Genomic DNA, 13308 nt, shown 5'->3' with positions numbered 1-13308 from the left:
GAAATATCCAAAAAATTAAGCACTTTTTGGGAAAAACCCATTATAACTTTTTTAAAGTGTTTAAAAAAAGATTTATTTCTCTTTTTACAAAAATTTTCTAGCATTAAATTTAAGCAAGTTACGCTCAAAATAAAGTTGGTCCCTTTTGTTTTTGCAAAAAAAAAAATCGGGAAAAAAACCCCCTAATTAGCAACTTAAATGAAATTAATCGTTACCGCTCCACAAATTATTTTACTTATGTTGTGTTTATATGATCTGTAAGTTTCATCGATTTAAAGAGCTTATTTTTGAAAAAATTTGGTTTCAAAGTAAAATTTTTAAAAATTTAAATTTTGAAAAATATGCTTTTTTTTCAAAATAACTTAAAAATTGTTAGAGATACCAAAAATCTCGAAAAACAAAAAAAGTCAGATTTACTTTTCTGAATATCATGTATTTTTTTGTTTTTCTGTTAGACAAAAATTGATTGAGATTTGGTGTTTCTAAATTTGCATACATTCGTGATCAGTGACTCGTTCAACCCCTTTTAACTACAGCCCTTTCAATAATAAGGACTTTGAACCGATGAAACTTACAGATCATATAAACAATATATACACGAGTCAAGAAACTTGTGAAGTCGTAACGATTAAGTTCATTTAAGATACTAATTAGGGTGTGATTTTCTCGATTTTTTTACCAAAACCAAAAGGGACTAACTTTATTTTGAGCGTAACTTGTTTAATTTTGATGCTAGAATTTTTATTTATAAAACAAAAATGAAGCTTTTTTTAAACACTTTAAACAAGTTGTAATAAGTTTTCCCCGAAATGTGCTTCATTTTTGGTTATTTCACGTTAAAGTATTCCATTCGGAATTTGACGAATATGAAACTATTTTTTAATTAGCTATAACTCTGCTTCTGCTGGGTGTAGAGACGTGATATATACACCATTTTTTAAAATTTTTTACAGGCTATATTTTTGCTTAGAATGTTTTTTTGACAAAATACTTACTATTTGAGTTATTTGCGAAAAACCGTCTAAAAGCGTGGTTATTTTGTTGAAAAAATGAACATATTCACTGCGAAATAATTCGAGAAGTATTGACTTAGTGAAAAAACTCTATAGAACAAAAGTTACTTAAAATTAGCCAGTTTATCCATTTCCTGACTTTCTTTGGACGAATATTTTTTCACCCCCAAGAGGGGGTGAAAACCACCCCCAGGGCAAAAGCACATATCGGCACAATATCACTTTTTTTCTTTGACTTGTTAGCTATGTGTATGCCAAATGTTATGTCAATCCAAGCGGTTCTTTAAAATTTAGAGGTTTTGCAATATTTTACCGTTAAAGAACGGACTATAATGAATTTATATAGAAGACTCCTGTGCTAACCAAAATCAAATGCGTTATTCAGAAAGTAATAAGGCATACAATTTCTGATTTGTTTTCATGGATCTACCTTGATTGTGTAATGTTTATTAAAACCATTTAAGGGATGAATTGTGGAGAATTTCGCTCGGAAAGCCGCAACGAGAATAAGGTTTCACATTTCCAATATTTTCCATAATTTTTTTCTTACCAAATGTCTAGAAGGGAAGATTGAGAAACTTCACGATTTTGAATGATCTTTATAAAGTCTAGGAATATTGACAATCATATTTCTTTTCAATTAGTTACCTACTAAGCATTATTTCTTTTAGTGTAATTATCAAATGTTAATTTGCATAAACCAAAAAAGTAGTAACTTGTAATATTGGTTTTTATTACAAGTTTTATATTTTGTAAATAAGAATCTATTTTTAATGTGGTGAAATGTTTGTACAGTCGATCCTGCCCCTATCTCTGGTTAGTCCTGCGCATACAATATCCACATTTTACCGTGCGCCTGCTGCATTTTGGATATTCCCATTTCCCATCAAGATTCACGATTCACTCACTTCCTTCTATCCGATTCTATCGTAGCAGGAAAGCTACGTGTTCGATCAACGTAAACCGGTAGTGTCGTCATTGTATGCACTTTTAATTAAAGAAAAACATGAGCGTTGTGGTGAACAGTGATAAAGTGAAATATACTGACAATTTTATCGAAACAAAATACACCTACCAATACAACAAAGCTAGAAAAAATGGGGATGTTATTGAGGTAAGTAAATATTTGGATAAATTGAATAGTTCGATGTATGTAATGATAATGGATATTAATCAATTGAATTAACAATGATATCCACTTAAAAATGGAAAATAAAATAACTGTTAAACACCACAAATTACTTAATAGGTAGAAAGTATACGGAATTTTGAAGCAAATAATTTAATGGGTAGGTTAGATAATATTAATCCGGCATTATCCAATAATTTGATTTTAAAAAATTCTTTTATTAGACAGCAAATAGGAAATTTGACGTATAGAGTTTAGATATACCTGATTAGAATGTTCCAAACGATAATATAATATTTCAAACATCTGTCATTCAATTGTTATTAACTTTTAAAATATGCATTTCAACCTATGCATTGAAAAAAAAAACAAAATGAAAATAAACTCTTCTTATATCATATAGGCAGGACTGCATGTTTTTCTTCAACGGTGCCTTTTATTCTGCCCCTAAATTGTCGTTAGGCACATATTTTCCTTGGGCGTCCAATACTTCTTTTGCATAACAGTGCCTTGTCTCTGGCTATTTTTACTATACTTGATTAAGACATCCTGCTTATTTGTTGACTCCGCTACTTCGCTCTTCTTTTCTGTTCTTTACCCAGGTATTTATATTGTCTACCTCACATATACGTCTGATTTCCTCACTTCTTACCCTGTCCTGTAGTCAAGGCCGCCGAGAGGAATGAACGGGCCCCGGTAAAAAGTGAAGAACGGGCCCCGGCAAAAAGTGAAGAGCGAAATTTTTTTAAATTTTTTATAGAAATAAAATTATCAATAATAAATAATAAGAAACATTTCAAATATAACTTTTATTAAATTTTGATTATATTTTTATAATGTGAAAATATGTGCAATATCGGTTTTTCGAGTTTTTTTATTGGCAAAGATATATATAATTTTTGAAAAATCGCATGATTTTACTAAATCATTATCAATGCACAAAGTTGCTTAACCAGTTAATCGATCCTGTTTCATTGTAGATCTCATAACATTTTTTATGCGAGAAAGAAAACTAAAGGATTATTTCCCTTTTGCGACTACCACCGGTAATGTGCAACATATTCTTGACGCTACAACGACGTTAGGAGGTAATGATTTCAATTTGGGATGTTTAATTTTATTAAGTAAATCTATTGGAGAAAGGTGAGATTCACAAATATTCTCCTTGTATATCTCTCTATCGGCTTCTTTACAAAACTCGCGCAATATATAAATTTTTTTCTTAATATTGGCGTTATCTTCATCTCAGAATGTCCATAAATGTTGGGAATGAATTTCAGTTGCCGCATTAAATCTTATTGTAAGTTGCTTATTATACAATCTATGACAATATTAAATATTTCACAGCGAAATATTGCGTCTGGCTCAAAATTATCAGTGGCCTCAATACTAGGTCCTATATTTCAAAATAGAGGTAAAGGTCATATTAAATAAATATAGCTTAACTAAACGCATTCATTATGTACATACAGTGAGGAACAAAAAAGCGGGAAAAATTTTGTCTTGGGTTTGGTCGACGCCGGGCCCCTTATATCGCCGGGCCCCTTATATCGCCGCGCCCCTTATATCGCCGGGCCCCGGTAAAATGTACCGGCTGTACCCCCCTCTCAGCGGGCCTGCCTGTAGTCCTTTTCTAGGATTCTGTTTAAATCTTGACCTGAGGCGTAACGGCGTGTAATTTGGGTTGCTTGCCTATATAAACTTGAATCGACGAAATGGGCCTTTTGAGTTATTTAAAACGCTGAAAAGACTATTTTTTAGTGATAATAAAAACCGATATTTACTGCGGTTACATGATATTTAATATTAAAATAGTATTGGATGTGGTAGAATGTAGACTCTTTGTATAATTACCAATTGAACAGTGAAGCTGATAGATCGATTTTCCGATTCAATCATTTCTACTGTTCACAGTTCTGTGTTTGTGTTTGCTTTTGAGTAGGTATTTCATTTTCTTTACAACGAAAATGTTCGGTGTGAAAAGAATTAATAAGTGCCTGCAATGCGGAAAAGTGTATAAACGTAAACATGATTTAAAAATACATGTAAAAAGTTCGCATCCTGACAAATTGGATGCAATTGCCCCTTTAAAAGTGCTTAAAGGCAACGTCTATAAAGTGCACACGACATTGTGATAAACAATTTAGATATAAGTCAAGTTTAAACTTTCATGTCAAAAAAGTGCACACAAATGTATCAGTGTCTGCTTCGGTTTCTACAGAAACTAAAACATTTCAACATAAATGTTCTCTGTGTAATTATCATGCAACTTTTAAAAAGGACTTTATTAAACATTATGAAACTTCTCATAGCATTCCTATGCAATACGATACAATAGAGTTTTCCAATCATGATGACTTTATTTCTTGGAAGAATAAAATAGAGCTTGAAACAAATGCTAGTTTTATTGCGGAAAGAAGGCAGGAATAGTGTGGGAATAGTGAACTAATAGAGAGTTATCAAGTAACTCTATGAGAATACGGTAACGGGGTAACGTTATAAATAACATGTAAAGTATACAGTAAAATAGCGTTACCGTATTCTCCTAGGGTTACTTGATAACTCTCAAATATGCCACCGATAATAAACTTCGTGATTCAAGTTTATATAGGCAACACAAATTACACACCGCTAATATTCGGGTCAGGATCTAGAATCGAGTATTTTCTAGCAATCCTTCTTAAGATCTGCATTTCGTTGGTCCCCAGATGTCTTTGTGTTTTGCTTGTGTCTGGTCTTGTTTCCGCCCTGTAAGTCATAACTGGCCTATTAACTGACTTTGGGCCTATATATAACAATTTTTTTGGACAAATATAATATTTGGGCCTTTGTTTCATAGGCCTGGATCCCGCGTACCAAAAAACAGTTGATTAATAGCAAACTGAAAATTTGTTAATAGCTTAACGGTGGCTAGTTGGACAAACTTTGATGTACGGGAACACTGTAACAGGGCAAGTTTTAATTGTGGAACAGGTTGCAGGTTTCGAACATCAGACTACGAAAACGTCCCATGTATTGTGTCGGACAGAACTTCCAATTTATTTGTTACCCTTTCATTAAACTCTCATGCACATGCACAAGTCAGACTGTTATTTATCACCAACACAATTACTGTCATTTGGCATGTTCTTGGTGTCGGACTTATTAAATTTTCCAACATATTTGTCGGACAAACATTTTTTCAGGTATGTATTAAATAAAGTTTGCTATTGAATAAACCTAAAAACAACCTGCTAGTTTTCACAATCATAAACTTGTCAGAATGACAAGTTCCATCATAACTAAAATGCGGTTTGTCCGGCTAGACACCGTTAAGCTATAGGGCTTTTCATTCACAGTCATTTGTTTCGAGCTTCTATCATATTTCGTATAATCCGTGTATATTAATGTTATACACGGATTATACGACATTTGACAGAGGCTCGAAACAAATGACAATCGATGAAAAGCCCTATTAACAAATTTTCAGCTTGCTATTAATAAACATTTTTGTTACGCGAGATCTAGGCCTATCACTCTTAGGTGTTTATTTTTCCAAATTGTGTCGTTTACGTATCGAGCTGTTCTACTGGCTTTAATTATTTGGTCTTTTACCTCTTCTTCGATGTTGTTGTCATTTTTTATCCTTATAACTTTTAAAATATGCATTTGTATGTATTAAAAAAAAAACAAGATGAAAATAAACTCAAAGAATACTTATAATGTAAATGCGCAAGTAGACATGAAAGGATATCGTGCCAGAAATAAAACGAGAAAAGGGCTAAATACACAAAAGGAAGATAAAGAAACAGGCTCTTAAATGAACAGAAGACAACAATTATTAGAAGATGATGATGATAGAAGTGGTGTTTCGAGCACATTTTTTTACACGAGTCACTGTGAATCATTGGTCAGATTATTGTCATGGAAAGTGATTGAAAATAGGTGCTTGGAAATAAACGAAATAAATAAAATTCAGGTGTTTCGCTTTAGTAGTGTTTTAACTAGATCTACTAGAAGGAGTCGTGGAAGAAGACCTCCTGGTTAAACAATTTGAGAGCTTGCTTTAACTTCATTTCTGCTAAGGGGAAAATTCAATCATCCCAGATACCTATGGTATCTGGGACGATTCAAAAGGATTGAGCTCTGTTGGGACTCTTCCCATGTTATCAAGCCCTAGGTGACGTGGTACGTAGGAGTATCTCTCAAGAATTTTCTTACACATCTGGATGTTGAGAGTAGTATCGCTTCCTGCGTGGTCTTATAGATATGTTCATTAAGACCCAGCTGTTTTATGTTCTCTAAGAGTTCTTCAAAATGGCATCAGTAGTAAAGAGAATAATACGTATCATCTGAGCATATTCTATTCTCCATTCTCTCTTTATTTGTATTTCCAGATCTCTGTACTTGGCGATCGTTTCTTTGTAATGTAAGGCCCCCATTCACGATACCTATCTCGGTATCGATACATGTCGCAAGTATCAGTATCGCGATACAAATCTCATAGTGTATTTGACTGTCTCAGTATCAGTACAACTCTATTGCCATCTGTATCACTATCGTGAAACAGATACAAATCTCACGATACGTGTATCCCTACTTGTCGCAATACATGTATCGATACCGATCTCAACGTGAATGGGTGCCTTTAGACGCAGATTATTATTAGTAGGTATCATCACATCTATAAAGGACTCCATTCACGTTGAGATCGGTATCAATACATGTCGCAAGTATCACTATCGCTATAAAAATGTCATAGTGTATTTGGCAGTCTCAGTATCGCTGTATCAGTAATCAGTATCACAACTCTCTAGGGCCCCATTCACGTTAAAATCGGTATCGATACATGTATCGCGACAAGTTGCGATACACGTATCATGAGATTTGTATCTGTTTCAAGACAGTGATACAGACAGCGATATAGTTGTAGACGACGTAGATAGAGAGTTGTAATGCTGATACAACAATACTCAGACAGCCAGAGCCTATTTTATTTCAAATCAGGCCCGAGGCACTACACAATTTTCGGGCCCCTAAATATAATTTAATAATAATAACTTTTTTAAATAAATTTAATTAATTAATACAAATATAGTTAGTTGCACCAGAAATTTTAATTTTTATTAACGATAAATAAAATTTATATTTAACACTTTAACTGCCAGGTAAATTCAGAGTAAATTTTGTACCGGGTCTTCTGAGCCAAAATATTTTTTCATCTTAATTACTCTATTTGTGTTTGTTTTTAGCAAAAATCATAAAATCATATTTGTTTTTTTGGGTATTATTGTAAAAATTGCTGTGTCCTCATTAGGTGCACGCGGCCTGCGATTGTAAAATTGTTCCTAATGTCTAGCCATGAGTACCATAGATGGACTTCTTCTTCTAAAAGTGCCTATCTTCTGGAGATGTTGGCGACCACATTGACCCATCTTATTCTATTTACGGCAGCTCGAAATAGATCAGTTGACGTTAGACCAGTCCACTTCCTAAGATTGGCCAGCCAGGATATACGTCTACGTCCAGGGCCTCTCCTGCCCTCAATCTTGCCTTGTAGAATCAACTGCAGCAGTCGGTATTTTTCATTACGCATAATGTGGCCGAAGTAAGCCAATTTTCTGTTCTTTACGGTGTTAATTATTTCTTTGTCTTTTCCTAGCCTCTGGAGAATAGTTATATTAGTTGTGTGGTGTATATATGAGACCCTCAACATACGTCGGTAGCACCACATTTCAAACGCCTCTAACCGTTTTATGGCATCTTCTGTCAGGCTCCAGCTTTCAACTCCGTATAGGAGGACACTAAAGACGTAACATCTAAGAATTCTTATGCGTATATTGATACTTAAAAACAAGTTGCAGAGAATTTTCTTAAGACTGTTAAAAGAGCTTCTGGCTTTTTCAATACGAGTTTTTATTTCGTAGCTATGATCCCAAGTATCCTTAATGTTGCAGCCCAGATAGCATATTTTCTGTACTCTCTCTAGAGGTGTATTGTTTACTGTAATTTGGGCGTTTATGTTGGTGTTTTTACTAATGATCATTATTTTTGTCTTCTTACATTTTAGTTTTAAGCCGTATTTGTTACATGCTTCTACAACATTATCCATGATCCTTTGGAGCCTCTGCGCACTATCCGCCAGCAATACTGTATCGTCTGCATATCTAATATTATTTATAAGTTGTCCATTTACTGCAATACCATCTTCTGATTCGTTCAAGGCCTCTCTAAAGATGTTTTCAGAGTATATGTTAAAAAATGTTGGTGACAGTATGCAACCCTGTCTGACTCCTTTTTCAACCGTGAAGATTTCGGACAGTTCATTTTCGAATCGAACTGTTGCTTTTTGTTGGAGATATAAGTTTGAAACGAGTCTTATATCCTTACCATCGAGTCCTGATGTTTTTAGGATATCGATTAGTTTTCCATGTGGGACTTTATCAAATGCCTTCTCGAAATCTATGAAACATGCATACACATCGCAATTGACATCCCTGGCTCTCTGTATTAGAACTTGCAAGCTGAAAAGTGCTTCCCTCGTTCCGAGTCCTGATCTGAATCCAAATTGAACTTCACTCAGCTGTTCTTCTAATTTGGTGTATATGCGCGAGTGAATGATAGTAAGGAGTACTTTAAGTACATGGCTCATCAAACTAATTAATCTATGTTCTTCACATTTTCTAGCGTTGGCTTTTTTGGGAAGTGGAATGAATATTGATAGTAGCCAGTCTTTTGGCAAGTAACCAGTCTCGTATATGTTGTTGAATAACTTCGTAAGAGCTGTAATTTGTTGTGCCTCTAATAGCTTTAAAATTTCACCATGCACCTCATCAGGACCTGGTGATTTCCCATCTTTAATCCGCTTAATGGCCATAGTTACTTCTTCGTTTGTTATTTCTGGGCCATAGGGATTGTCTATTTCATACGGACTTCGTGCAGCATCTTCGAATAATTCTTGCATATATTCTTTCCATCTTCTTAATTTATCTTCAATTGTAGTCAAAATTTGACCTTCGACGTCTACGACTATGCCTATATTGCGTTGTTTTCTGATGTTCTGTACTTCTTTAATCTTTTTGTGCATATGGAAATCGTCATGTTTGCGTTGTAGTGTTTCAATTTCTGTACATTTCTCCATCAGCCATGCTTCTTTTGCCCCTTTTATTTCTCTTAGTATACTCTTATGCAACTTTTTGTATTCATTGTCATTTCTACCTTTTAATTTCCTTCGCTCTTCCATCATCTGCAATATTTTATCTGTCATCCATTCTTGCTTCTTTTCTCTTTTTGATTTAAGATATTCATGCGAAAGTGTGTTGATAGATGTCTTCATTTCGTTCCATTGTTCTTCTACGCCACTAGGAGCGTCTTCAACTATTTTCGCAAAATTCTTATTAATCTCCGTTTTTACTTTTTCCTGGATGCTATTTTCTTTCAGTAGTTTTATATCTATCTTGGGTCTTATTTTCTTTTAAATTATTTTGAGTCGTATGTTGATATTTGCAACTAACAGACTATGATCTGAGAAGACATCGGCGCCTGGATATGTTTTTGTTGAGGTGACATAATTTCTAAACCTTTTGCTTATGTTAATAAAATCAATTTGGTTTCTTATGATTTTCCCTGGGGTATCACCAGGTGCTTTCCATGTATAAAGCCTTCTTGGATGTAATTTAAAGAATGTGTTCATTACAACCATATCCGTCTCTTGGCAGAATTGTATCAGTCTTTCTCCTCTTTCGCAGTGGCGGCTCGTGACCTCAGTATGCGGGTAGGCTACACATATACTTCGGGTAGGCGACGGGTAGGCGACAAAAAATATCCTACAATTTGTAATAACTTTTGAGCCGTCTTGCAATACTAAATGTAATCTATTAGCTCAACGATGTGTAAAAATTGCTTTTGGAGCATCTACTTTAATTTTTGATTGTAATCCGTTTAAAGAGCCAGCCATTACACTTGCACCATCGTAAAATTGAGCAATTAATTTATTTTTGTAATCATATGGCTCAAGCAAGTTTGAAATTAAACTATATAGAGCTTCTGCAGATCTATTCTCGCTAACATCAAAAAACCCTAAAAATCTTTCTGTTACCTGACCAACTTTGTTAACAAAACGGATTGTTAAAGTACACTGTGATTTTTCGGTTATATCAGCAGTATCGTCCGCTAGTATAGAAAAAAATTGACTTTCATTAATTTCTGTTGAAATTTCATTTTTTACGTAATCGGCAAGGCAATCTATTAAATCATTTTGTATTGTTTTTGACAAACCCGTGAACACCCCTTCTATTTTTTAACATGATCCTGGATTTCCTGATCGCGTTTAACTACTAAATTAAAAATTTCTTTAAAATTACCCATGTTTGAAGAATTATGGCTCTCACACGACCGCGAAATGCAAGTTCTTGTTGTACTAACAGAATTGTAACATCAATTTCTTCAACTTCTTCGATCTTTTTCAACTTCTTCATTATATATCTTATTAGATAGAGAAATATGTCCAGCTAAAGCACTGTCAATAGTTTGTTTATTTTTTTTCTAACCGTTTTAAACCTAAGCAATTGTTTAAATGTTCTTTCGAAGATTCATGTTTTTTTACACTAGCTAATAAATTTTTCAAATCTGAATATCCCTGACTCACCCAAACATTTTGCTTCAAATTTGAGAGCAACAGACAAGGCCAACAGAAAAGTGAATTTTTAAAATAACTTCCGCTTAGCCATTTATGATTTTCATACCATATTGTTTTAAATGATCTCGAAAATGGTCGATTGTCTTTTGTCTTATCTGTGGATAAAATTGTTAAATTTGGTAAAGGTCGGCCCATTGAAATAATTTCTGATCTTTCTTGATTTTGGCGCCTTGAAAAAGGCGTCTCGATCAAACTGCATATTACATCGTTTAAAATATTCATATTCGATGACTAAAGTTTTTCCACCAATAAAACTAACACACCTACGTTTCAACAACGTCAAATATTACTTATTTTATTTATGTATCAAATAATAATTTACTCTTCGAATAAATTGATAAGTTAACAATTAACCTCGCTTTAAATTTTTAATTATCTATATAATCTAATAACACAATTCGTCAGTTTAACTTTAAATTATCCAAATTGTATTGAAACACAATAAAAATATAATGGACGACTGACAAATAACTATTCACAAATTTATTTGTCGTTAGTGAATTATTACTAAATTAATATAAAATTAAAATGCCCTTCAATAGACCGATCTCAAATTTACCTGTTTAGTATTCAGTTTTCATAAACAAATTTAAATTGTCCTACCTAGTTTTATTGAATACTTAACCTACTAATAACAGCCAAAACCAAAAAACAATTATTTAAAACAGTTTCACAAGACACAAGAGAAGCAACTGATAAAATTTTGTAGGTCCGGCTATAAGACTCTGTGCCTATCCGCCCTTTCAAAATCGTGGCCAGCAGACCTGCAGCAGGCCTTTAGTTCGCGTAAACAGAGAGAGATATCGCACGTCAATTCGGTGTTGGCGTCGTTCTATTTCAGGCTACGTTTTCAAGTGCCTGACCAAGGAAGAATATATAATCTTAATACAGTACTACTGATACTACAAGGAGCGTACAACAATTATAACTACGGAGAAAATTTTTTGGATATTTTTAAAAATAATTTGTACAATTTTTGCTATTTTATTGTAGGTATTGTGTCAAAATTTATAAATTACAATTTTGAAATAAGTAATTTATATTAATAATTTATATTATTGTACTACATTTGAAGAGGGTAGGCGGCGCCTACCTTGCCTACCCCGACGGGCCGCCCCTGCTCTTTCGTTTCTTGTGCCAAGACCATATGACCCCACAACATTCTCGACTGTACCTTGTCCTATTTTGGCGTTGAAATCGACCATGATGATAGTTATCTCATGTTTTTTTGTCAGCTTTAGAGAGTTTTCTAGAGTCTGGTAGAAATTTTCTATTTCTTCTTCGGTTGATTCGGATGTCGGTGCGTAGACCTGAATGATATTTATATTAGAGGGACTTGAATTAATCTTCAATAGCATAACTCTATCTGATATGGGCGTAAATCCTATTACTGCTTTGGCTATTTCCCTTTTTACTATCATCGATACGCCATTTCTGTTTCTTGTTGTGTCATCTCCCGAATAATAGATATAGTGTTCACCTATAATTTGTATGCCAGAATTTGGCCATCGAACTTCACTGCATCCTAAAATATCTATGTTTAGGCGAGTCATTTCTTGAATAATATTTGCTGCCTTGCCTGCTTAATACATGCTTCGAATGTTCCACGTACCGATCTTTTTCACTTTTGGGACATTATTGGCTGACCGGGGGATTCTTAGCACCCTCTCCCCATTTAAGGGTTGCCCGGGACTGAGGGCCGTTTGTTTTGGGTTTTCAGCCATTGTGGTGTCCTGGGGATATCCTTATGGATCTTTAATGTGGTAGTCATCCCGTGGCTTTCCACATCTCAATGCCGTTGGCTAATTTAGCTCATACGTCTTCGGAGTCAATTTCCCAGCTCCAGGGCAATGAAGTGCCCTACCAAATGTCGGTTCTTCCACCCGTAGCTGTTGACCAACAAATGGGAGATTGCTTATACCGGTAATCGTTCGGTTAATCGTTATAGATGGACACTTAAGGTCAAATAAGTAGTCCGTTATCTTAGGGAAGGTCCTAAAAGAAAACCTGCAGCCATTGTCGAGTACAATAACGGAAAAGCATTTGTGAACATGTCAGATCAAAAGACAGCTTACTCAAACTACTTACGAAAGTCTGTCAAATAGTACAGAAAAGTGGCATTTGAGATGATTACTGGTACTTCACTGGTGAATACTCTAATTATTTTCAATAACATCAACCAAAGCCAAATGTCAGTTACAAAATTCAAAGAAAATGTGCGCATGCAACTTCTTCAAAGTAGTAATCTACTTCTTCCTGTACAAGTTCAAGCCAAGCATGAACTTACTCAAAATGCTTTGAACAAAAAGGCAGATGCACGATTTGTTACAAAAAAAAACTCTGAACTGCATGTTCGAAATTATGCTATAAAAAACACAAAATGAATAACACGGGTATGCAACGGATGTGAAGACAGCCCATTTATGTGCTTAGAATGTTTCTTTGCCAACCATGTTTTCACAAAAAAATAACTAAAACATGTACAATAA

The 13308-nt window shown here is 34.2% G+C and overlaps 1 protein-coding gene across 1 annotated transcript in view; it reads left to right on the top strand.

Moving 5' to 3' along the window:
- Positions 1–1836: 1836 nt before the first annotated feature.
- The window catches only part of LOC114329653 (uncharacterized), a 90930-nt gene continuing 79458 nt past the window's right edge, over positions 1837–13308 (top strand). Inside the window, exon 1 of the mRNA XM_028278831.2 lies at positions 1837–2127. Coding sequence (XP_028134632.1) covers positions 2020–2127 — 108 coding nt within the window. The 5' untranslated portion in view covers positions 1837–2019. The remainder of the gene's footprint in view (positions 2128–13308) is intronic.

Source organism: Diabrotica virgifera, chromosome 7 (assembly GCF_917563875.1).
Source record: "Diabrotica virgifera virgifera chromosome 7, PGI_DIABVI_V3a".
Classification (NCBI taxonomy): Eukaryota; Metazoa; Arthropoda; class Insecta; order Coleoptera; family Chrysomelidae; genus Diabrotica; species Diabrotica virgifera.
This window is presented reverse-complemented; position numbering and strand designations above follow the sequence as displayed.